Source organism: Siphateles boraxobius, unplaced genomic scaffold, assembly GCF_051911475.1.
Source record: "Siphateles boraxobius isolate OS27281-9 unplaced genomic scaffold, OSU_SipBor_1 139, whole genome shotgun sequence".
Lineage (NCBI taxonomy): Eukaryota > Metazoa > Chordata > Actinopteri > Cypriniformes > Leuciscidae > Siphateles > Siphateles boraxobius.
The window spans coordinates 762,390-789,683 of record NW_027508743.1 but is presented as its reverse complement, the minus strand read 5'-3'; the positions used below and the strand labels follow the sequence as shown (position 1 = coordinate 789,683).

The following is a 27,294-nucleotide window of genomic DNA, read 5'->3' as shown; positions in this document are numbered from 1 at the left end:
GCGCCCTGCATACTTGATATTGTTAATGTCAGTTTAATTACTGGAGTTGTACCTATGAGTTTTAAACATGCAGTTGTTCAACCTTTGTTAAAGAAACCTGGTCTGGACCGACTGGAGCTCTCTAATTATCGGCCTATCTCAAAGCTCCCTTTGCTTTCCAAAATTATGGAGAAAGTTGTTTATTAGCAGCTGAGCGCATTTTTGAACGATAATTGTATAACTGAAATTTTCCAGTCTGGGTTTAAGTCAGCCCACAGCACTGAGACAGCTCTGCTGAGGGTTTTCAATGACATTTTTCTGGCTCAGACTCTGGTGATACGGTTGCTCTGCTGCTATTGGACCTTACGGCTGCATTCGACAGTCGACCACCAAATTTTATTGTCTCGGTTGGAGAACTATGTGGGCTTTAAGGGGTTGGCCCTAGCCTGGATTACGTCCTATTTGGAAGGCAGAAGTTTTTCAGTTCAGGTCAGTGATGCTGTGTCCTCTTCCGCTCCTCTGTTGTGCGGAGTTCCTCAAGGGTCTGTCCTTGGGCCTCTACTTTTTTCAATCTACCTGCTGCCTCTTGGGTTAATCCTTAGAAGTCACAATGTTTCGTTCCATTTTTATGCTGACGTGACGACTGCCAAATATATGTGCCGCTAAGTCAGTCAAAAACTCTTTTAGAGTGTCTGAATGAAGTGAAAGCATGGATGGCTATGGATTTTTTGTACTTAAATGAGAGTAAAACTGAGCTTGTGTTATTTGCTCCTAGTGACTCAGCTGTTGCGGTTCCTGCTGACCTGGGTTGTCTAACCCGAGACATTAGCCCTGTGGTTACAAGCTGGACGGTTGTTTAAAACTTGATGCCCAGATTAGTGCAGTGGTGAAGACTAGCTTCTTCCAGCTGAGGCAACTAGTCAAAGTGAAACCAGTTTTATCTCGACATGATTTTGAAATTTTAATCCATGCTTTCATCACTACCCATTTAGATTATTGTAATGCGCTTTATAGTTAGTGGTCTTAGCAAATCACTTATGGCTCGATTGCAATTAGTTCAAAATGCAGCTGCACGGCTTCTAACGGGAACTCGAAAATTTGCCCATATCTCACCCATCCTCCATTCCCTCCACTGGCTCCCTGTGCACCTTCGTATTGATTTTAAAATTCTTTTATTTGTTTTTAAATGTCTGCATGGCCTGGCCCCTCAGTACCTGTCTGATCTGCTCGTGCCCTACACCCCCCTTCGTTCGCTCCGGTCGGCTGATCAGGCACTGCTGGTCGTCCCCAAGAACAGACGTAAATCTAGAGGCGACCGTGCGTTTGCAGTGGCAGCTCCGAGACTCTGGAATGAGCTGCCTTTGCACATCAGATTGACTGAGTCTTTTTCTGTTTTTAAATCTCGTCTAAAAACTAATTTATTTTCTTTGGCTTTTAACTCAGTTTGAGGGTTGACTTTCAGCTTTGTATTTTTTTGTTGTATTTATTTTCATTGTTTTTTTCTGTTGTATGTTATTGTTTATTTTTTAGACTGTGTTCAGCACTTTGGTCAACAGTGTTGTTTTTAAAGTGCTTTATAAATAAAGGTGGATTGGATTGGATAGAAGTTTAAACTAGACCGTAGAGCCAAATCACTTTCCTGTCAAGTGCGTTTCTCACACCAAAATCTGCTGGATCATCTGACAACAGTGTTCAGTGAAGCCAGGAGCCTTCTGGTCCTCAAACATACAGCACTGAACATCTGAAGACAAAACAACCATCTACAAAACACTAGTTATTAAAAACAATTGTTGCAAATCATTCAAAAGTTTCAGGTCAGTGTGATTTTTTAAAGAAATTAATACTTTCATTCAACAAGGATGAATTAAGTTGATAAAAAGTGTCAGTAAAGATATTTATAATGTTACAAAAGATTCTAGTTCAAATTCTATTTCAATAACATTGATAATAATCATAAATGTTTCTTGATCATCAAATCATCATATTAGACTGATTTCTGAAGGATCATGTGACACTGAAGACTGGAGTAATGATGCTGAAAATTCAGCTTTGATCACAGGAATAAATTACACTTTACTATATATATTCACATAGAAAACAGAGATTTTAAACTGTAATCATATTTCATTTTTCTTTTTTACTGTATTTTTGATCAAATTAACAGCCTTGGTGAGCAGGAGACTTTTTTTTTTTTTTAAAGAAGAAAATAAATCATACTGACCCCAAAATTGAAACATTGTTTCACGTTTAAAATCGTCAATGAACTTTAAAATGCATGAGGTCAAATTATAACCAAGAATTTGCGTTAAAAGGTATTTAAAGTCTTTTTTTATTATCATTTAAGGTGATGAATAACACTTCATATTTTACACACTTAACACACTTATATTTTAATGACTATAGCAATGGATCTCACAGTTTCAACTTGTATGCATTTGATTAATTTGTTTTATATAAATTAAATAACTTAAATAAAGCAAGTCCAAATGCATAAGTTAAGCATTTTTTCTAGCCAAATCAATTAATGTAATCTGTATTTTTGATACTTCGGATTTAATTTTCAATGACCAGTTGAATATAGTCAATTTCCTTCAAAACATCTAAATACGTTCTTTGTCTAAAAAATAAAAACGAAAAAAATGCACTTTAGTTCAAATTAAATTCGCATTAAAGCAGGTCTGGCAAATTTTGACTGATACACCTAACATCAAAAATACAAGTACATGAGCCACTCAAAACCGCTCAGAGGACGTCGGAAACACATTAAAAACACATTAAAGTTGCTGGGATGAAGACTTACTTCTTCTCACAAACACATTATTTTGGCAGTGGTGATTTTGGGCTGGTAGCAGGCGCTCATCAACACCCCCGGCACAGCTGTGGAGGATCTCACATCCGTCCTGGAGTCGGCTCAGATACGCTCTCTCACGCCTGTCTGGGAACCAGAGACAATCATACAGAGGCATTGCTCTTTTTAGAAGACTTCACAGTCTGTGACGCTCTTTCTATCACAGCACTGAAGCTCAAGCTCAGTATAATGCTAATAAACTTAGTCACAATAGACAGACGCCATATTTATTCTGCATGGTGTGAACAAAACGAGGCATGTTTTCTGTTTTTTTTAAATGGACTTTACTCCAATATTTTATTGATGTCATTAAATATGGCCTTGTTAGAAATCAATCCTCAGCTTTACAACATTCAAGGAGGATCTGACCAGCAATTAAACCTCGAAAAGAAGCAAAAAGACTTTTAAAAGCACCTTATTTTCACATGCACTATGATTATTGTAAGTTTTACAAAGAAATACTATATCAAAATTGTTTCATTAAATGCGTTACTTGCCATTTCTTTGTAATTCTTTGTGATATTCACTAGCAAAACTAGCAAAACAGTGAAAACTGTTTCAAAGTTAATCCTACACCAGTTGGAAATTAATAAAGATGCATATTTAACCTCGTGTAAAACAGTCACTCATCAACATATTGATAACACGATCATCCTCCGCACTTGATTATACATTTATATATCACAAAGTCTTTAAGACTGTTGACGTTTGGCTTCATACGCCACAAGGCCTTTAACATTTCCTATAGAAACTCCTTTAAAAAAGCACAGTCCACTCCATACTTCAGTAAGTGCATCGTTTTAGCACACTGAAACATTTGCAGCCTAAAAACCAAATTCATAAAAGCCAGTGAGCCCCGACTGTAAACTACAATAACTTCTGATCGCAGAAGGATAAAGCTTGTGGAGATACATAACCATGTTTTACTCATCTTTGGTATATATGTATACATGAATTAAACGGACGTCTTTGGCTGATTTCCAGCTTCCTTCAGCATGACATCACAGGGACGCCAAAGTAGAAATCAGGAAAATGTCTATCAGATATATTTCAGGATTTTTAGTACTTCTTTTAATACATTTTTAGTATTTCTTTTCTAAGTGAAATTAGAAATTTTTTAGTCAATTTTATTATTACGTTTTCATTTTAAGTTTTTAAACGTCTATTTATTCTTTATTAACAAAGATAATTGGAGTATTATTGGAATGTTCCTTTTTATTAAAGATTATTTGAGTTTTCGTTTTTATTAAAGATCATTGGAGTATTATTGGAGTTTTTGTTTTTTAATAAAGATTATTGGAGTATTATTGGAGTTTTCATTTTTAAATAAAGATTATTGAGTATTATTGGAGTTTTCATTTTTATTAAGGATCATTGGAGTATGAATTTTTATTAAAGACAATTCAAGCATTCATTGGAGTTTTCACTTTTATCAAACATTATTACAGTATTAATTACAGCTTTATTGGATAATTATTGTAGTTTTCATTTTTATTGAACATTATATTAGTATTACAGAGATTTTCATTTTTATTGAAGATTATTGGAGCATTATTGAGTTTTTCATTTTTATTAAATATTGTTGGAGTATTATTGTATTTTAAATTATTAATGTTTATTGGGAGAATTTATTTTTAATAAAGCTTATTGGATTTTTATTTGTTAACAGATCATTGGAGTACTATTGTAGTATTTATTTTTATTAAAGATTATCGGAGAATTGCTGGATTTTAATTTATTAACAGATCACTGGAGTATTATAGTAGTATTTATTTATATTAAAGATTATTAGAGAATTATTGGATTTTAATTTATTAACAAACTATTGGACTAGTTTTTGGACTATTGGAGCAAGTTTTTTTTTTTAAAAACAGATTTTGTACTTAAAAATCTCATGTTTAATTCAATATGTTACTTGCCATTTCTTTGTAATGATTTCAGAAACGTGCGGGGGTCCTCAGATGACATCTAACACCTGAAGCTGAAAGCGTGTGTGTGTGTGTGGCGACGCAGGTTAGCAAGCGTTCTCGCTCTGGAATAAACTAGTTGTAAAGTGCTGCGTTCACCAGCGAGTCTCTGTGGTCTTTCAGCCTTCACCCGTTTTCTCTAATGAGCTTCACTCACTACTGACGGCGTTCAGCAGCCTTTTAATAATTTGTGCTCTTGCTGCTGTTCTGAATGCCCTAGCAGAGCACTTTCTCTGACATTCTGCTGATGGAACGACATCCAGAAGTGCTTATGATTACAAAAACCTCGTTTGGCTCCTCCCACCTCCCCAATATTAGCTCGGCTAAAATCTATAAATAAGAAAACAGGGAAAGGGTTCGGAAATAAATAAGCCACAGCTTGATTTTCTCTGGGTGTTTTGCACCACTTAACACATATCTTGCATATGCAATACACCTAGTTTGGCAGACGAGAACGAGGCGCTTTGTGTCAGAAGATCTGGGAGAGAAACTCAGGTGCCCAGTCCATGGCCGTCTGCGCCACCGCCAGCGCCGCAGCCCCAAGCGTGGCGGATAGACCCCACACTGCCATCTTGATGAGCTGGTTAGTGTTCGCCTGCTGGGTGCTCATGGGAAGGGCCGGCGGGCGCTCGTGGCGCTTCTGAAGCTGTTGGCGAAGGACTGAGTCTGGACGCTGCTTCAGCGTGGACGACTGGAAGTCCGTAAAGGTGCTGATGGCGATTCTGACGAGAGAAAGAGTTTTAGTATCATTATTATGCCAAGTATTTATTCAGATTTTGTATTTTAGTTTAAAGGTTTAGTCATTTTTGTTTGAAATGATCATGTTTGTTTGCACATTATAGTTTTGTAAATAGTTAGAATTTTTAGATTTACATTTACATTAAGTTTTAGTAATTTTTATTATTTTTATGGACTAATTTATCAATTTTATTTCAGTTTTAGTTTGTCATTTTGATTTCATTTCATGTAAGTTTTCATTTAAAGAAGTTTTATTAATTTTGTTTTTTAAAAATATGTCCATTTAATTTCTATTATTTTTTTCTTTCAGTGCATTTCATCTTGTCATTTTAGTACTTCAACTGAAACTAAATGGACATTAAACATTTTCAAAACTGGGTTTTTGTCTTCTTTGTCCATTTAATTTCTACTTCAAATTAAACTGAACGAAAATTTGGAATTTTGTCTTCGCAACAAACTGAAATGAAAACGTTTATGTTTTTAATAAACTTTTGTTCATGTTTGAGTTTATTTAAATTAACAAAAATGTTTATTTGAGTATTTTTTTTTGTTTTAGTTACTGATAACATTGGTTTAAAATAGACATTAGCAATACTGCAAATACAGCAAATGCTATAAACTATAAATGCTGAATTATTTAATCTGAATATTTTCACCAAGTATAATGTTTAGTGTTAATGGAGCGTATCTTTAACACTGTATCCTAACCAGGCGTGACACACGTTGAGTGTCATGTAACTTTTGTCTTCACTGAAAGAGAAATGGTGCATGAAGCCACAAAATTCATATCCAATTATACAGATTTGATGTTTAAAAGGCATTTGCAACTTCCCAATGAACAGATAAGAAAAAGAAATAACTGTTTTCCTTCAGAATAACATGCACCGAAACAAAAAAAAAAAATTTATAATAATAATCATGCACACTAAAACCAGGAAAATTCTGTGGAGCCAGACCGGACCAATGAGAGTCAAAAACAGAAATAGAAACCAAACGACCGACAAAAAGGGCATATTAAACGCCTGGTTAGTGAACAACAGCAAGAAAAGAATAACTGGGTGAATCATCAGAACAAAAGAAAGAGGGAATTGGAATGAGAACGGAGGCATTGCCTCTAGTCTTGATTGGAGACACGGATAGATCCTCATTTCTGGAGTTTTCCCAAATCCTGCGGAGCCCATGCTGAGGGCTACACAAAGCAGACTTTCTCTCGACAGTTTAGTGGAAAAACATCATTAAAAAATCATAAAATATTCAATTCTATTTCATTACGGTCTCTATGGAAGAATAGTAAACATGGAATGCAAATGCCTTTCACTCAAGATAATAAAACAGGCAGAAATACATTCAACATTTAATGAAAAAGTGCAAGAAATACCATCGGCAGGCGCTGACGGGCTCAACGTCTTTAAGTCTTCATTCGTTTTTATGCTTTTTTCCTCTCCTGCCTCTGACTCTCTGCTTTCCCCAGTTCTCATTAGTATCTACAGCTAATGCGCCACTGCTGAAAATAGCTGACAGGTAACAGCAGAGCAATTAACTTTTAAACTTTCCCTTTACCAGCGGAAGGCCCGGGAGAGCCAGTGGTTTGCGCTGACGAAAGCCCAGTATAATGCAGTCACACAGACCCGGCGGAGCGCTGTCACTCACGGCGGCCTTAACCTCTTAAGAAAGGATTTTTACGCTCTTTTCCATTCAGCAACAGTTCATCAGTCAAGCTTACTAAAAGCACTAACAACTCGTGCATCGTATCCAAGTTCTTCTGAAATAAATATTAACTTTGTGTAAAGTGCAATTATTGTTTCTCATTTTCACTTAGTTTTAGTTATTTTACTTAAACTAAATCTTAAAAGGGTCATGAATTGAGAAATATAATTTTCCTTGATCTTTTGAGAGGTCATTGTACTATACAAATATTAGTCCGAAAACAGCTTTTATTAAAACCAAGCCGCCAAAACAACTCGTTTCAGATTTTGTCTCAGTATGACGTCATAGTCCCGCCTCTGCAGAAGGTCGACGCCTACTTCTACATCATTGCCACTTTAGCCCCGCCCACGATTCACACATTTAATGTAGTAGTAAATACAAGAGAAGACGTTTGATGAAGTTGTGGAAAAACACAGTCCTTGCATTGCCAACCTTGTGATCCTAACATGAAGAAAGCGTGAATGAACTGTATTTTTAACGTAGTTCCAGTCATATCGCATCAGTAACACACTGTTCGTTTGTTCGCTTTATTTTACTACGGATTCGTTTTTAAACGAGGCACAGTTCACTTTACTGAGCAAATCATGAACGATTAATATAAGAATGACAGTCCGGCAAACAATGGTACATTCATTCATAATGTCAAAACCATTAGCTATCCTATTAAATATAACTGTGGCAACTCCAAGTCCTTACGCTTTATTTGCAAAAACCAAGCTTTATAATGCATACGTAATACGCATAAATGTTTCACAGGTGGCAAATGTTTTAACTATGTAACTATGTAGATAAACACCTTTAGCGTCTTCGTTTCAACATTAATATAATGAAATAAAAATACAGTAAAAAATGTGTATATGGAGTATCTTTAATATTTGAGGTGTAGGTATGTCTTCTGATTCAGGATCAGGCTCAAACATGTATGGCTGAATTTCACCGGTTGACATTTTTCAACATTGGAAGTTTCAAAGCAACTCCACACGTGTAAATCGCAGGGAGACGTTGAAAAATATTTTATTATACAAAACTGTTACCCAATCATAGCAGTGGGCGTTTACTCCAAAGCCTATCGTTCGAAAGAGAGGGTCAAAAGCAGGATAGAAAGTAGCTTATTACTTCTAAATTACGATGTTTTTGAGGTATAAATCTTGCTACATTATAAGTGGACCTAAAAGAACATTATAAAAAAAATCAGTTAATGACCCCTTTAATTAAAATGATATAGAGACAAAATGGGAATGATTAAAAAAAATAAGTATACAAATAAAATATAATTCAAAACATTACTGGTGCAAAAACCGATGTACAATATTTACTGAAATCTTATTCGCAAAAATAGTGGCTAGTTGCATTGCATCAGGTTTTGACATCGTCGGTGCCTAAACAACTGATCCTCGTGAATATGGGGAACGAAGAATAACTTTGTTTAATGGTTTTCTCACACAAAGCTTCAGAAGGCTTGCATGTGGTCCTTTTTTTGGTGTTTTTGTACTTTTTGGAGCTTGTCAGACGTGAAACTATGAACTGCTGTTGTACGGCAAAAACCGGGTGGAAATTCTACAAAGATTCTATTCAAAGCATATACAGGTTTCCAAAGACACGAGGGTGAGCAAATAATGACAGAATTTTCTGTTTTTTTGGGGGTGAACTGTCCCTTTAACTCTAACGTAATCAGCTCTGCGGGGAATCTCTCTCCCTCCATCTTCAGAGATGAATCTCGTGTTTGGTTTCTGCTCTCTTCAAGGTGGCACGTCTGCCGGTCTTTGATCGCTTTTTCTCCCTCCCTCTTGTCTCTAAAACAGTTTCTAATTTTACCGTTTCCTCTCTCAGAAGCAGCAGATTGTGTGACCTCTGTCACATCATTCTTCTGTTTTTCCTTCACCCTCTTCCTCTTGCTCAATCTGTTCTTGCTGTGGTGAAGAAGATACACCAGATGATGGATGTGTTTACGCTGGAAGAACATTTCCACGGCTGCACTCAGTCAAACCATCACAACTCCACAGTCTTCCCGGAAATCCTATCCTCATCTTCCTCCTCTCTGAGAGCCTTGTTCACATGCACATGTGTTAGTGCATACAATATGAGGACAAACGTTTTATAAAATTATATATATATATATTTATTTTAGGGGTGTAACGATACCCTCATGTCACGATTCGATACATATCACGATACGATATTATTGCGATACTTCAAACCACTTGATAAAAGGTTAGAAAAAAATAAACTGTTGATTAAAATGCTAAATTTGATATTACATTGTGTGTGTAAATGAATAGTCTTGGACTTGGTGCTGGAAACACAACGCACAGGACAATAGAGACACCAGAATAACAATATTCATGTTTCTGAAGCTGAAAATACACAATTATTTTAGACGAATATTTGAACTCTTTCACTGACTCGATATATTTAAAATAATGTAGGCCACTTTTTGTAACATCAGACGTTTGGCAAATATTCCCCCATTGCTTTTTTCATACATTACTTTCAGCATTATTTATAGTAGTTTAATGTAGTACTGACACGCACAGTAATGAACTATCCACAAAACAGATTGTCACTACCCATGATACATAATGTATTGTTGCATTTTTGTATTGCCATATAATGTGACACGATATATTGTTACACCCCTAATATATATATATATATATATATATATATATGAGACTACTGTCAAAAACACAAAAAAACTCTTACCGACCCCAAACCTTTGAACATGAAAATAATAAAGTTACAGCCTCTGCTGATGACTAAACTGATCGCTAAATATGCAGTGACCCTAAAATAGCCCCTGTTTTCCTACAAGTGTATCATGCCTGTAAACCTGATCCCCATTACAGCCTTGGGAGCCTGTTATTGGCTTTTACAGCATATACTGAAACCCTTCTCTCTCTCGCTGTCATAACGTTATGGGTTAACACAGTTCAGTGGGATGCTCTAATTCAATGCGTCCTTCCATCTAACACGCATGATGGCCCTATTATTAGACACTTGCTGCTGAGATGGTACGTCCAATTACCCATCAGTCTGCACTCGGCTTATGTGTGTGTGTGTGTGTGTGTGTGTGTGTGTCTCCTTCAGGCCTTTGTGAATCAGCCCTGATGTCCTGATGACCCGTAAGTGTTGGCGCTTTGTCACTTCACCACGAGCTGCTCGTTCAAGCGTGTTGTGATGCACCAAAGGCTTTTGCTTACTGGACGCTCTTAAAAACGCATGAAAGTTACAGGTGGAGGTTAAAGGTTCCTATATACTGAAGATCTGAAGGTCTACAAAAAAATGTCAATAGTCTCTATGCATTCATTGAGATTCTTTCTTCCTCAGAAGAGCTCATTGTAGTCTGGGAATTTGTGACTTTGGTTCTTAGAAGAATGATTAAAAACCCAGCAACATGCATCAAACAATGACCATATGTTTAGGGATGCACGATATACAGTATCAGCCAACATATGTTCATTTTAGATGTTATCGTTATCGGGCCGATAAGAAAATGTGGCTGATATATTAAAGCCGATAAATAATGGATTATTTCCTTCAGCTGAGACACTTCAGATGCGCACTGTTCAACATGATGGTTTTAAATTGCTTAAAATATGATTTAAATCTCTTCAAAAAAGGAAAATACAGTTCAGTGCAACATGTGCAGTGCAAGTCTGTCATATAGGCTACATAAAACATGAGAACACTATAATTGTGTGTTTGAGACATGGCTTTTAATGGTGAGACTTTTGTTTTTGTAATCGGGCTCTCAAAAATTAAATAAGAATTTGCATTAAGATTTATCGGCCAATATATCAGTTATCGTCTTTCAAATATAAAGAATAATCGGTTATCGGTATCGGCCAAAATTTTCATATCGATACATCCATAGTTTCTCTAACTCATCGCTGCACATTTTAGATCTCCCTTATTTAACACACCTGACTAGTTCATTAGCTTTTCAAGCGCTCCGTGAATTAGGCATGTCAAATAAACCAAAATGTGCAGTGTTGAGCACATTCGATGGACACTTTACTGTCCCATGATGCCACAGGGGAGGATTTGTGAATGGCAGTGATGCGACACAACTGATGCCTGTAGGTCACATGATAATGACAACATGGCGGATGTAGTAAGTTCGAATTTCATTCATACTACTCATATTCATACCATTTAAAACGTACATATTTTAATGGTCACAGTCAATTCCAAATCAAACGTAGTACCTACTCAGATTTCTGCTAAATGAAATCTCAAACTGTCTTTCAATATAGTGTGGCAGATTTTGAACTGTGGTTCTGTATCTGTATATGGGTAGATTAACTGTTTTTAAATGAAGGTTTTGACATGCATGCAGGTTTGTAGGCAAATATAGAAGTATTGTAATTGAATATCCCGTGTGGCCTAGATGACATCGTCTGAAAAGGTGATTTGTATTTTTTTTTTAAGTTACATGCATGGATGAATCATTCAAAATAAGACCTGAAACAGGAGTTAAGAAAATAATTTTTGATTACAAGTTGATTTTAACCTGCACACACCCACCAACCAATCAAAAAACTCTGTGGGATACAAAAACAGTATGAGTTAAAACTGTGAAATATAAGTTGCAATTACAAAAAATAGATGCAAATATGAGATTTGTGAGAAGAACAGATGCAATATAGGAGAAATAAAGTAATAATTGAGAGATATAAAGTCACAATTACAAAAAAAATATGCAATTTGGAGATCAAACCCGCAACCGGCAGCGCTAACTAACACCGAAAGATGAGATTCAGAGCATCAGTCTCGGGGATAATGTAATTTGACTGCGTTGATGAAGTCGGGTGCGAGCAGAGGGCAGGGTGTTAGCCGGAGGGGGTGTGCAGGGGGTATTAATGAAGAACATTTGGGGGTCAAAGCCATTAGGGAGGACGTGCCACTCCTCATTACAGCACTCCACAGGGTCAAACAGAACAATAGAGATCAAGGTCACAGGTCACGGCCTCGCGACAGGCTGCTCATTTCACTGATACACACACACGTATGTTCTACGCTTTCAGTGAGGCCACAGATGCTGGCGGGGGAGGGGTTATGCAAATGAGGGTAGAGGAGTAATAACCCAGAGAGGCGGAGCTTACTTATTGCAGGACTGATTTGCATAAGACAGGCAGAAAGAGAAAAAAACACATCTTTCTCATTTTTGTGTTAATATTTCTCTCTCTCACACATTGTTTCTCACGAATTCCTGTCTCTCTCTCTCGCTGCCCCTCTCTATCACTCTCTCATTTCTGTCACTTCCTTATTCTCATTTCTGTCTCTTCTCTCTCTTAATCTTCATAGGCGACAGCAGACGCAGGGAGATCTTAAACAAGACAGATCTCCCCTCTGATGGCTTTTTCAGCGCGGAGGGACTTGAATTCAGTTCCCGCTGAATGCCGGAGGAATCGTTTCCCGCTGCCGTAAGAGATAAATCATTAAAGTGGCTTCACCTGCATCTGCAAATGCAATCTGCAGACTGACAGCGAGTGTTTAGAGACACAGGCCCGAGACGCAGACAGCTCCGGCTGAGCGTCCTTCACGTCACAACAGGGGCGCAACAGAGGGGACATGATATCATTCTCAATAGCTCCACCTGATGGACACCGGTGGAAACCAACACTCCTCAGGGCCAAAGACTAGTTTAAACGTGTGTGTGAGAGTGTGTGTGAGAGTGTGTGTGTGTGTACTGAATCCTACAGTATAACAACACTAGAACTGGTGCTATATTTGTATACTAGATAGGGCTAAACTATTTGCCTTTAATTATTACATTGTTTAAATGAATACATTTTTAGCAAACTGTGATTTGTATATGTACATTTCTGAAATACATAATTTCCTCTGATAACAGATCACTCTAAATTGTAATGTGGACTCGTGCATTTTCTGTAAAGCTGCTTTGAAACGATGTGTATTGTGAAAAGCGCTATACAAAATAAATGTGGATTGAATTGAATTATTTGGGGATAAAAAAAAATCTTCTGATTCAAATTGTATTGTGAATTAAAATGTGAAATAAAAATACTGTGCTTTTTGTAAAGCTGCAGAATTTGTCAAACAAAATTATAGTGTGATTATATATGACTAACAATAATAATATTGTTAAATAAAATATTAAAAAAACAAGAAATGTATTACTTTTGTACTACTGTATTTAAAAAGGAGCATAAATGTAGAATATTCTAGAAAATACAAAATTTGTATTTAATAAAATAATAATTTAACTGTATAACTGTAAAAAAGACTAAAATAAGATTTTAATAAAAAATAATACTTTATTTTTTTTAATGTAAAAAAGACAATTAATACTCAAGAAATTAATAATAAAAATCAAGTATTTAATAAAAACATTTTTATTTTACTGTACAACTGTAAAAGTACAAAACGAATATTCTATAAATTAATAGTTTTAACTTTTATTTTCAAACATTAAACCATTTTAGCTGAAAAACGCAGCCAGGGATATTTTAAAGCTTCTCCTTGTTGGCAGCAGGTTTCTTATAACAAATCTGAAAACACCAGATCACAGAGCAGCGTTTCACTCTGAAACACGCAGCGCATATCAAATTGCAGCCTTTGTAATTTGATTAAAAAAAAAAAAAAAATCACACTATGTTGAGATTTTGATTAATCATTCTGCCCTAATACTAGTATTAATATGGGAAACTATCAGCAAATAATTGTTATTTAATTTCTTTTATACTTATAGTTAACTGAAGATGGAAAACACCTTTGTAAAAGTATGTGTGTGTGAATGTAAGAGTGTGTTTGAGTCTCACATGTTGTGTGACTGCAGCGCTGCAGACTGGGTCATCAGAGAGGGCGGGCAGCTGATGAAGAGTTTCTGAGCTCGACCTATCAGATCCTCGTACGGCAGATCCTGAGGCATCTGAGACAGCAGGTGATGAACGCTGGCCATATCACACTCGGTGCTCTTCACTTCCTTCTGTCTGTACAACACAATCTGACGAGAGAGAGAGAGAGAGAGAGAGAGAGAGCGAGAGAGAGAGAGAGAGAGAGAGAGAGAGACTGATTTTACCCAACTATAAGTCAAGTTTACCATGTTAAAATGACGCTTCTGAGGAAAAGAAAAGTCACTCAAGTAGGCAAGGTTCATAACTTCAAACATATCAAATGTATAATAAAACAATGAACTAGTGTCATGTAAACTAAATATCCATAAGAAGAAATATTTAGGTCTGATCAGGTTAGAACAAGAAAAAAAACTTTGAAAAGCACTAAAGGATTTACCTAAAACTATGTGTTGAACCCAAATTCTGCCCTATTTATTTGGTGCTTTACTGTTTTCACATATATTTTTTTAGATTTAGATTTTGTTTGATTTATACTTAAATAAGATTGATTAAAAAAAACAGTGTGTCAATTTTTAATAAAACAGTGTGTCAATTTTTAATAAATAAATAAATAAATAAATATATGTATATATAAATACACACAAATACTAACTGTGAATGATTTAAAACATAAAACCTAGAATTTGTGAATCTTGTTCTAAAAACAAGTCTATAAAAAAAATATAGTCTTTTTTGCTTTTAAATTGATCTTGTTTCAAGGATGTTCATATATGTTTACTAAAATTGTGAATAGGGCTGTGAAACGATTAATCGCATCCAAAATAAAAGTTTGTGTTTACATAATAGATGTGTGTGTACTGTGTATAATTATTTTGTATATATAAATACATACACATACACGTATATATTTAAGAAAAACGTTATTCATATATAAAATATTTATATTATATATATATATATATATATATATATATATATATATATATATATATATATATATATAATACAAATGATATACAAACATATATGTTTGTATATCATTTTTAAGCAAATATTTCTTAAATATATACATGCATGTGTGTGTATTTATATATACAAAATAATTATACACACAGTAAATGCGATTAATTGTGAATAATTGTAAATGAGAAATATATATATATATATAAATATATACGAGAGAGCAGACCAGGACTAAATGTTTTTTTGGTCGGGACCAAAGGACCAAGCGATCCGAAATACAAGTGTGATCACACCCTAAAATGCAACGTGGACCAGAACTTCTGTCAGAAACCTGGCTGTGCAAGGCTATTCAAAATCCCACTTATGAGCAAACAGCAATGAGGCTTTCAGCCACAACCATGAAATAAAGCTGAGCTCGCAGATGTTCACTGCACTCTCCTCAGGCCCGGTCAGAGTCGGCCCAGCCGAGGTCAAGTCAGAGTCGTTCAGAGCCGGGTCGGGTCGTCCAACCCCAGCTCATCCACTACCTAAGATGCAGGATGAACTACATTTCCTACTGGCTTTGTTATCCTGACTTCAAACGGCCCCCGGCCCCCGGCGTCTCGAACAGGGGAGCTGCTCGTGGAGACGGAAGAAAGAGCCGTGTTTAAAGGATTCTAGCACAGCCTTCCACACAAACCTCTGGTGAATTCATTAGAGTTGTTTAATTAACTGATCCCGCTACAACAAAGTGCCCTCGATTCCCGCATTAGATGAGGAAGGAGTGGAAAAATAAAAGAAAATTCTTTGCCTCTCTTTTGGAAAGAGGTTTGTTGTTGTTGTGCTGATGAATTAGCCATCGCCTAAATGCGTGAATTAACAAAGACGCAGGCAAAACATGGTAAACAACGTCCTCTTTTTGGATTACAAAAGCTTGTGTATAGTCTGAGGCAACATCACACGGAGGATTGTTCAGTCCTGCTGTAATTGCAGAGTACCAACAGTTGCTCTCAGCCAAAGAGCGCTATTCTTCGGGAGAGAGTTTTTTAATGCTGAACGGATGTGTGTCACATACAGGGTTTTCTAGAAATATACCCATAATTAAATTCAAATTCATTATTTTATAAATTATCAGTTTAGTGAGCAAACAGGACATTTTAATAAATTATCTTCAATTATTTAATATTTAAATAAAAATTAACTAAAATAAGCTGAAGTACTAAAATTACTATAAAATATATGAAAGCTAAAATAAATAATAATAATAACAACATATTTTAATATTTATAATTCCATATTTAAATTTTAAATAATACTACGCAATAAATAATAATAAATGTTAGATTAAAATCTAGGAAACTAGCTGAAATAAATAGATGAAGTGAGGTTCTAAAATCAGTAAAAATTAAATAAAAATATCCAGTAAGAGCACATACAATATTAATAAGTCTGCTTTGGGCCAATCATAAAGTCGACAGTGAGATGGCACATTTACTCTGCGCTCGTACAGTAAGGGCCAGCTCACACAGAACGCATTCGTGCGTTTCACGGCACAGCTTGTTGATTGTTTTTCTATGTAAACATGAACTAGACGGGAATCTTTAACTGTTGCATCACGTCTCGCCCCCTTTATCAGCGTCTCGCTCTCAAGTTTCCAAAATGCATTGCTCATATTGATTCCCAGCATTTGTATTCTATACTACTCAGCGTCTCGCATTTTTAAAAGCATTCAATGTGAACGGCCCCTTGCGCCTGTCACTCAGAAGTAAAAAAAGTTGTCAAATTGGACAGATGAAACTAAAGAGCTTCTGGTGCTGATGTGTCAATGGTAACTTACCAGTAAAAATGTGTATTGGTGTATTTAAGATAAAAAAAAAAAAGCTGAGAAGTTGTATTTAATGAAAAGCTGCTTTCACACATTCAAATTACTTTCAAAACTAATTTGAATTTGTGAAAGCAGCTTTTTCAGCACTTTTAGGATGCCCAGTCAAGTTAATAATAGTTTTAAAAAACACTTCAGTGCTTCTCTCTCTCACGAACACTGAAAAGGTCAGAACGCAGCCCTGCCTCGATGTCCTTGAAAGGCAGGAGATGGACTGACTAAAGTGAGAGAGAGAGAGAGAGAGAGAGAGAGAGAGAGAGAGAGAGAGAGAGAGAGAGAGAGAGAGAGAGAGAGAGAGAGAGAGAGAGAGAGAGAGAGAGAGAGAGAGAGAGAGAGAGAGAGAGAGAGAGAGAGAGAGAGAGAGAGAGAGAGAGAGACGCTCCTCCTTACCACAGCGGCGAAGTAGATGGCCATGAGTGGGTGAGACGCCAGGAAGAAATCATAGAGCCGCAGAACATGCCGGAAATCTGACAAGACGTAGCCGTACCATGTGATCAGCCAGCTCAGGGCGAAGATAGTGCCCACCTCAGACCTGCAACACACAGACGATCAGTTATCAGCATAAACATCCTCAGGTCAAACTGAACAATTCACATTATATAAGTACACATGACCCAATTATCTTTTGCATAATATCTTGGTCAAACCATCTATCTACAATCTATTGTCGATTCTATTTATTTGGATATACACTGCCGTTCAAAAGTTTGGGATTGTTAAGATTTTTTTCTGTTTTTAAAAGAAGTCTATTATGCTTACCAAGGATGCATTTTTTTCTAATTAAAAATACCCCCCCAAAAAAACATTGTGAAATATTATTGCGTTTTAAAACAGCTGTTTTCTACGTGAATATATAGTAAAGTGTAATTTATTCCTGTGATCAAAGCTGAATTTATCATCATTACTCCAGTCTTCAGTGTCACATGATCCTTCAGAAATCAGTCTAATATGATGATTTGCTGTCCAAAAAACATTCATTATTATTATCAATGTTTAAAACAGTTATGTAATTTTTTATCAGGATTCTTTGACGAATGGAAAGTTCAAAAGAACAGCTTTTATATGAAATAGAATATTTTGTAACATTATACATTACCGTTCAAAAGTTTGTAATAAGTACGTTTTTTTTTCGGGAGGGGGGGGGGGGTAAAAGAAATTATACTTTTATTTAGCAAGGATGCATTAAATTGATAAAGTTACAGACATTTATAATTCACACACACACACGCTCGTACACACAAACACGAGAACACTTACACACTGAATTCTAAATTCTTCACAGCATGTTCAAATGTTCATAAACCGTTCTATTTTTTATTTTATTTTTACACTGTTAATTTGTACAATTAAATTTAAGTATGTTATAATATTTTACTATTTTGAAGTTTTTATAATTATTCTATGCATTCCAAGCTTTGGCAATATTGTATGATGTACAGTCATGCCAATAAAGCAATTTCTGAATTTGAATATAATTTAAATAAATGAAATAGAACTTTCATGTGACACTGAAGACTTTCAGCTTTGATCACAAGAATAAATTACATTTTACAATATATTACAATAGAAAACAGTTATTTTAAATTGTCATAATATTTAACAATATTACTGTTTTTTTTTTTTTTTTTTTTTACATTTACATTTACATTTAGCAGACGCTTTTATCCAAAGCGACTTACATTTGAGGATTAAACCAAGCGAGTCATCGTGGAGAGGCAAAAATAACGCAAGAAGTGCTCAGAATACAAAGTTCAAACATTGCTCAGAGTAGCATAAACCAGACAAGCGAAGATTTCAAGAAAAAGGGTTTTTTTTTGTTTGTTTTTTATTATGTTAAGTGCTCACGGAAGAGATGAGTTTTCAGTTGTCTTTTGAATACTGTCAGGGATTCTGCATTACGGACGAGGGTGGGTAGGTCGTTCCACCAGCATGGAACCGTGAATGAGAATGTTCTGGACAGTGATTTTGTGCCTCGCTGTGATGGTACCACGAGCCGTCGCTCCTTGGCCGATCGTAGGCTTCTGGTAGGGATGTAGACCCGTAGGAGCGAGTGAAAGTAGGAGGGAGCTGAGCCGGTGGACAATCTGTAAGCAAGTGTCAGCGCCTTGAACTTGATTCGAGCAGCGAGTGGTAGCCAATGCAGGGAGATGAACAGCGGAGTGACGTGGGCCCGTTTGGGCTCGTTGAAGACAAGACGAGCAGCAGCATTCTGGATCATTTGTAAGGGTTTCGTTGCACATGATGGAAGACCAGCTAGAAGAGCATTGCAGTAATCAAGCCTAGAAATAACCAGGGCCTGTACAAGAAGCTGTGTTGCATGCTCAGTTAGGAAAGGCCTGATCTTCCTGATGTTGTGCATTGCAAACCTGCATGATCAAGCTGTCTTTGTAATGTGGTCTGTGAAGGTTAGCTGGTCATCAAAGATTACTCCAAGATTTCTGACTGACCTTGATGGGGTGATTGAGGATGAGTCTAACTGGATAGTGAAGTCGTGCTGTAGAGACGGATTGGCAGGGAGAATGAGAAGCTCATTCTTTGCCAGATTGAGCTGCAGGTGATGTTCTTTCATCCATGCCGAGATGTCCGCCAGACAGCTAGAGATACGTGCAGCTACTGTGGGATCATCTGGTTTAAATGAGAGGTAGAGCTGGGTGTCATCAGCATAGCAATGGTAAGAGAAACCATGTGCCTGTATGATGGGTCCCAGTGATGTGGTGTAAAAGGAGAAGAGGAGGGGTCCAAGGACTGAACCCTGGGGAACCCCTGTGGTCAGTCGATGTGCTTTGGATACCTCGCCTCTCCATGCGACCCTGAATGACCTACCTGTGAGATAGGACTCAAACCAGTGGAGGGAAGATCCAGTGATGCCCAGTGATGAGAGGGTGGACAGAAGGATCTGATGATTCACAGTGTATTGTATTTTTAAATTAAATAAACGCAGCCTTGGTGAGCAGAAGAGACTTTTTAAAAACATTTAAAAAATCTTACCGACCCCAAACTTTTTGAACGGTAGTGTATATTTGGTGTCCATATCAATGACCCGTTGCACTGAGGTTTGTGATCACCAAACTTGCATTCATACCGCGGGACCATACGCTTGTGTGCGTCATTTAGAGCGTGCGTATCTGGCATAAGTAAACATGCTCAATGGCAACATGACCTTTTTAAAGAGTCTCTAATCTGTGAAACCGACATTCAAACATGACAGAACACAGCAGAGCTCTCCCGAAACTCCTCTACAAACCCACCCGAGCATTTAGCATGTGCAAAACACAAGAACGCATGTTTGACACATTCATTAATCACAGTCACTGACACTCCATGTGAGCAATTTAACGGCCCTGTAGGCCTTTTCTCTGCCTTGTAAATGTGCAGCAAGGTCACGAGCACATGCCAGACGAGAATAAAACACTGCGTGACCAATAACAATAGGAATCGTAATGATTCGCTCTTTCTGTAAGCGGTGAGACAGTGGTGATATTTCAGAGCTCAGTAAATGCTGCTCTGTACAGAGAAACTGACGCACAAAGAGGAACGGAAAAGCAACATTTCTTTTTTTACGGCTTTTTAAAAGTTCTGAAGTTATATTAACTTGTTTGGAATGATGCATAAAAGCAAAAGCAACAGCACCTGAGTGAGCAACACCATTAAACCTGTGGACCGGCACTGCGGCGAGACGCGCCAATACAATATTTATGAAGAACCTCTTATTCTCTACATTTTAGATGAGTCGCCATTATAAATAACCTGCTTTTACAAACTACAGCCGGGAAAGCCTCACGCGATGCAGAGCTACAGGTTCATGTGAACACTCTCACTCACACACACACATAGTCGACATACACTTTTGGGATGTCATAAATGAATCACATATCAGCGATTCTGTTGGCTTGTTAAACCAAAATGTTTCTCACATAAATAAGATAGTCGCACAGCAAGAACGCAACAGTATGCATCAGGTTGCAAAGGACAAATAAAAACACAACACATGGCTGTCAAAAGCTAAAACGCAAGATGACATTGAGAGCGTGTGGGGAATATGCAACACTTTAAACTGTCTGACACAGAGATCAACGATAAAGATTTTGTGTGTGTGTGTGTGTGTGTGTGTGTGTGTGTGTGTGTGTGTGTGTGTGTGTGTGTGTGTGTGTGTGTGTGTGTGTGTGTGTGTGTGTGTGTGTGTGTGTGTGTGTGTTTCAGCCCAGAGCTTACATTTCTACAATCTATCTTTACATGCATTTTATGCAAACTTAAATATTTATAATTTCTGTGAGGTTTAACTACATCTGCTGATGTAAATATGCATGATAGCCAGCATACATTACATGAGGATTTATCAATATTGCAAGAATGATTTAACAGTCAGCAGCTACTATAAAACAGGCTGAATTTAGTAAACAAACCATTAATGTTTTCTGCACTCTATTTTTTTAAATTTATTACTTCATCTCCTGATATTGTAATGCAATTTTTTTTTAATTTACTAAGAAAACAAACATCAACGACAAAACAGCTCCATCATAACATTAACATACCAACAAATATATATAAGATAAGCTATACACACACGCACTTTTTAACAACTATTCTTTTTTTTTCTTCCAAAAATAAAAATAAATACAAACAAAATTGGAAGAATAACAAATAAAAAGGTTCATAAAAAATAATAATTCCAGAGTAGAGGCACATCGGTTAAACATTACACATTTAAGCTTAAAAATAATTTACAAAAGATTATTTATTTATTATAAATCATTTAAATAAAGTGTGTGGGGGGGAGGGGGGGAATTCTCTCTACTGGCTGAACAATTATTTGTTGTAAAAAAAAAAGTATATATATATATATATATATATATATATATATATATATATATATATATATATATATATATATATATATATATATATTATATTGACATTAATAATAATAATGCAGATAAAAAAAAATTGAGAATTAAAATGTTGACCAGGGAAGTAAAAATCTGTCCCAACCGGAACAAACGTTGAGCCCTGTGACAGTGACTTTGATGAAGGGTTACACACACAAAACAGTCTCCCGTGAGAATATTACATAAAGTGTGTGTGTGTGTGTGTGTGTGCGTGTGTCCTTGCGGGGAAATCAGTTTTATAAATGACAGAACTCAAGCGAACCGTACATCACTGTGCATCAGTACACACTGCTACTCCCCTTCTCTCACCTGATTCAATGAACACACACAGCTTACTGGAAACAAACGTAGACATTTGAGATTCACGTCACAGATTTCAGCAGCTTTTATAGTCTCAGACAGTGTATAATAGTGGAGATAACCCTGTTAGCAGGAGTCACTCCCTCATTACTGTGTCTACACATATAAAGACGCCCTCTGCTGCCCTCTTCCGGACGGGGAACCACATTAACCTCCGCGTCACACTAAACAGGAGGATTCCCTTTGACATGGATCTGTTGTGGTGTTGATTACCACACACAATTATTTTGACATGTCCCTCAGTTTATACACACTTTCATTCAATCATTCACAATCATTGCAGAAGTTAAGCAACAAATGTGATTCAAAATTTTCACATACAAAAATGTGTGTTATTTGAACTGTAAAGATACATAAATTGCACTATTTAGAGGAGACTTTTTTGCTTGGAGGATAAACTTCTGATTATGAAAGTTATGATGTATTATTTGAGGGACAAGACATTTTTTACCAAACCCGCCAATCAGTTAATCTACTAAAAAACAGCCTTGAGTGGTTTACTGCTTTTATAAAGTGATGGTAATGTTCATTAAAGAACTTAGTAATACTAAATCATTCACAATATTAGTCAAACTGGAGACTGTGTACAGCCCGGCTATAGAAGTGGTTAACAACAATGGCTTCAAACATGCCTCAACTAATCTGAATTTAGAGGTATTTTACTGTTTAATCTCTGTAGTTTATCTAATGTAATCTCTTTAATTGATCCACGTTCGTATGTGCATATTCTCAATCACAGATAATCACTAGTCAGCATTACTGTGCGTTCACACCGGACGCGAATAGCGCGTCAAATTCGCGTCTACCGCGTCTAGTTTGACGCTTGACCACTTTGTGTTAATTCGCGTGTCAAGAGTGAAACTGACGCGCGTAAAAACAAAAGTTTGAAGCGAAATTTACGCGCGTCACGCGCGTCAGAATCGAAACCCGTTGGCGGCCATCTTTTTTATGTTGATCGAGCATTCATCGGAGAGTCACCGCTCTGTATTTGCTCTAGAGAGCAGAACGGCGGCGTAGGGGTAATCGTCGCCGTATTTGTGTCCACCAGACCCTTCGAAGGCGAACCCAGTGTGGCGAGTTTCACCATTGGCTCGCTCCAGGAGCTGCGCCTGGATGACGGTGGCTTTCAGCGGTACTTCCGCCTGTCCCGCGCCCAGCTTGATGACCTGTTGTCCCGCATTGGAGCGAGGATCACCCTCGCCCTCATCCACCTAATCTGTCATTTATTTTTGTTTGACGCAGAAGTTCAGATTTTTCAACTCGGGCGGCAGACGCGAATTCGCGTCAAACGCGTGAATGCACAAATACCACTAACTAAATCATTCGCGCGTAACGCGCTTAACGCGCCAGACGCTTAATTCGCGCCATTCGCGCGAACTTGACGCGCGAATGAGGCGAATTCGCGTCTACCGCGCCGCGCTCTACGCCTCATTCGCGCCGCAGGAATTTTTTACGCGCGTAACGCGTCTTTGCATTGACTTAACATTGAAATCACTCGCGCCTGACGCGCTATTCGCGTCCGGTGTGAACGCACCATTACACAATCGAGTTAAACCTTATCATGAAGTCGTGTAACTCTCGGTCCACTCGCTCCAGAATGGGCATCAGGTAGTTCAGGATGTGTTTTGTGTTGTCCATGGTGGGGTCCATGAAATCCCTGCAGTTCCCAACAGAAGAAAACAAACATGTCATTATCACTATCAGAGTAAAACGAAAAAATAAAAACGAAAAAAAAATAAAAAAAGATAAATTTGATTCACTTCAATAACAGTGTCGATGCTGCAAAATCCATCAATTATGCAACAAAAATAGTTTCAGCTGTAAAGCAGCTTTACAGAAGACAAAGTGCATAAAAGTAAATGTTGCAGAAACGATCACACTATCAGTCAAGTTTTTGGTTTACAATCCAAAAAAAAATTCTTTTTTGTCGCAAGAAACAATCCAAAACATTATAAACAGAATTAGGTAAGGAAGAACATAAGGAACATAAGATTCTGGATAAACTGTGAAAAACTATTTCTCGAAACTGAGAAAAACACCTACTGGTGTAAGAATGTAATTGATACAATCTTTATTTGACATGTCATGTTCCTTTCAAAAGCTGATTTACTCTATTTTGATCACTTCCATAGAATTAAGTGATTAAATCTGAACTATAAACTTTAATCCCAGTACTTCTGTGATCATCTGAATTATTGTAAGACTTTGTGAAGCCGTTTCATCATACCTATATATAACCACTCTCTCTCCTCAGGGCGCAGGTTTGAATGTTCACTGATCGTACTTGTCAAAGGTTTAATAATAGACATTGAGCCGAATCACTGTGATTTAGGACTGAGATCCCGTGGGTGTTTGAATCGATCTTGTAACGATGAATCGCTCGGCTCTAGGTCAGGTTAACTCACCTGAGATGATGATTGGACAGTTTCTCCATCATCGCGATGGTCATCCTCTCTCCCAACACCAGCAGGAAGGTCACCACGAGGTCATGATAACCCTGGTAATAGTGCAATTGAGGATTTCTCCTCAGAACATCCAGAATGATGTCGATCAGCTGCTCCTGAAGAACCTCTCGCTCGTCCACACGCATGCCTGAGAACCATCACATCAACAGCGGAACGGGTTATTTCAGAAAAGCAGGGCGGAAAATTAATTATTCCATTATCACAGGGTCAAACACACCCTACAGACATGATGATGTGAAAAAGTCTCCTTTATTCCTCTTAAAACCTACAGATGAAACTCAAAAAATTCGAATATCTTGTAAAAGTTATAATTTTGATGATTATGGCTTAGAGCTTATGAAAACCCCAAATTCAAAATCTCAGAAAATTTGAATATTACATGAAATCAATAAAAACAAGGATTTTAAATGTCGGCCCTCTGAAAAGTAGAATCATGCATATATATATAGTTATATATACTAAATATATTAGTTTCACCTTTTTAATTAGAATTACTGAAATACATGAACTGTTGCACGATATTCTAATTTTTTGAGTTTCACCATTATATGATGAAACATGATTACACGTGGAGTAAAGCAGTTAAAGCAATTATTACATTATAAAATATATTAAAAACATATAAAAATTTGTGTTTTAATGTGATTATTCTAGTTAATTTTTTAATCGATTGACAGCACTAATATATATATATATATATATATATATATTAGTGTTTCATCATATATATATTAAACACTGATTTGCACTCAAATTGTTATATATTATACTGATACTACAATCTGAAAAGAAAATGTTTTCAAGTTCTCAAGTTAATATAATAGGGGGGAAAGTACAAATAATGGAACAAACTACTGAATTAACATAGTTTGTCTTGTTTTTTTATTTTAAAAATCATGCAATTTGCACTGTAAAATATAGTTGTCAAATCAAATTTTTCATGCTTTAGCTGTAAACTTCTATGGCTTACAAGACACCCACATTTATACAGGCAGAGAAACTTCTATTATCTCAACCGGTTTATCACTCAGCCCTGATTGGATATGTGTCTCAAGACTGTCTGTCATGTGATGGTGTGTCATGTTTTTTGACTGATGTATCAGATTCTGACCTTTCGGGAAACGCCGCATTGACCTCCTGACATCGAGCACCACTTGTCGGTAGTCTTTGTGGTCTTCTCTGACATCTTTGGCTTTAAAAGAGGAAAATAAGTAAAGGTAAACATCATTGAAGTTTCTGGACACACAAATTTCCAGACACACAAACTCACACACTTACAGGGTTTGGCAGGCAGACTGTACACATTGACGCTGAGGAGTTTGGGCCAAACTTTTCTCCTAATGTCATCCGTCAGCAAACCGCCTTCGCTCGCAGCCGCCCGCCGCAGGGTCTCGATGTCCACGGGGTCACAGTTCAGGGCCTGATGGATATCAAGCAGCTTCTGTTTCTTCCAGGGCAATTGTTCTGCAGATAAAGCACAAAACATCTGAGGCTGGATGCAAAATTAACTCTGGGTGTAAATAGTTAATGGCCAATTGGCCACTAATGTCCTTGGAAATGGAAATGTGCCTGGCTTAAATCAGTGCAAGAATGAACATGTTATCTTGTCTCACGATATCTGCAGCAGTCTGTATAGGCAAATCAAATCAGAAGTCTTTAAACATCTTCAAATAACTTTTACCTCAGTGGAAAGTAAACAGGCAGAAGAAAAACTTTCATTTTCATTTACTGTAGCCAAAACTTCATATACAGATACAATTACACGGTTAAACCACCAAAACTTAACATGAGGAACAAACTCATGATTGAGGTCTTAATGGTTTTCACAGAGAGAGTGACACAATGACCTCCCATAAATAACTTATTTGATTTAGACGGGGGAAAACATTACATAAAGCAAAAATGTACATTAAATTAACATTTAAAAAATAGAGATGATTTTATACCATATATATAGGCTATAATTTTCAATGACATCATAACGAAACTCGTATTCAGTGATGTGACATAAAGGACCATCATTCAATGACATCATAACAGTAACAACTGACATCATAATGGACCCGTCAATCATTCAGTGTCAACAATGAATCTTCTTACAGGCACATTTAGTAACATAACAAATGTCTTACACACATTTAATGATTTTCTAATGGTTCGCGCTCACACTCAGTGGCAGTATAACACTGGACATCTAACACAGTCAGTGACATTATAATTGATTTCCCTCATACATTCAGTAAGTTTATAAAGGACCGAAACCACGTTAACGTTACCTTCGTGTCTCCTGACAGACGCTTGCGATCCGCTCGCCGGCAGTCGCTTCCTCGCTTTTCTCATCTCTTATAGCGACTCACAGTCATGAGGATATCAAATAAATGCTTTTGTGCTGACGATCATATAATTCTAATTCAAAACTGGCATTAAAAACGAAAGGAAACTGGCATTTATGATTCCCTTCAGATCCGCGTCGTTACGTGGAGAGGTGTACTCGTCACCCGAGCTTTACTAGTCTCTCACTGGCTGAAAACGCCGGGGAGTCACTCAACCTTGACTGCTGTCGACGTCTCACCTGATTGGTTTAAAGCAGTTTAAAGACGTCAAGAGGCTCAACGCCATTGGCTCATTTCAAACGAGATTTTACACCTGCTCATAATGACTGGCATACAGCGTGTGTTTGTATTTACATGAGTTAT

At 36.9% G+C, this 27,294-nt stretch overlaps 1 protein-coding gene across 4 annotated transcripts; it reads right to left on the bottom strand.

The window, feature by feature from the left end:
* Window positions 1-2,190: 2,190 nt before the first annotated feature.
* Window positions 2,191-27,137, bottom strand: LOC143738134 (TBC1 domain family member 20). Of its 4 annotated transcripts, XR_013203838.1 has the most exons (9): window positions 26,875-27,137; window positions 25,877-26,062; window positions 25,710-25,790; window positions 24,539-24,725; window positions 23,689-23,790; window positions 17,275-17,416; window positions 14,025-14,209; window positions 4,647-5,516; window positions 2,191-4,576 (listed from the first exon to the last, which is right to left on the bottom strand). XR_013203838.1 is itself a non-coding variant. In XM_077230069.1 (8 exons), the coding sequence occupies exons 1-8, from the start codon at window positions 26,936-26,938 to the stop codon at window positions 5,264-5,266; spliced, it is 1,200 nt and encodes a 399-aa protein (XP_077086184.1). In that variant the 5' UTR covers window positions 26,939-27,137; the 3' UTR covers window positions 2,191-5,263. The 4 variants fall into 4 exon arrangements, 3 of the variants coding, with proteins under 3 accessions (XP_077086184.1, XP_077086183.1, XP_077086185.1); XM_077230069.1 differs by having other exon boundaries at window positions 2,191-5,516; XM_077230068.1 differs by lacking the exons at window positions 2,191-4,576; window positions 4,647-5,516 and adding an exon at window positions 8,526-9,149.
* Window positions 27,138-27,294: the final 157 nt, after the last annotated feature.

What these genes read in the sequence shown, in the direction of transcription:
- LOC143738134 (XM_077230068.1), bottom strand. Translation starts at nt 26,938, where the DNA reads ATGAGAAAAGCGAGGAAGCGACTGCCGGCGAGCGGATCGCAAGCGTCT. An exon ending in CCATCTACTTCGCCGCTGTG is followed by an intron (nt 14,210 to 17,274) that starts GTAAGGAGGAGC and finishes CTCTCTCGTCAG; the next exon opens with ATTGTGTTGTACAGACAGAA. An exon ending in GCGCTGCAGTCACACAACAT is followed by an intron (nt 9,150 to 14,024) that starts GTGAGACTCAAA and finishes TCTTCACCACAG; the next exon opens with CAAGAACAGATTGAGCAAGA.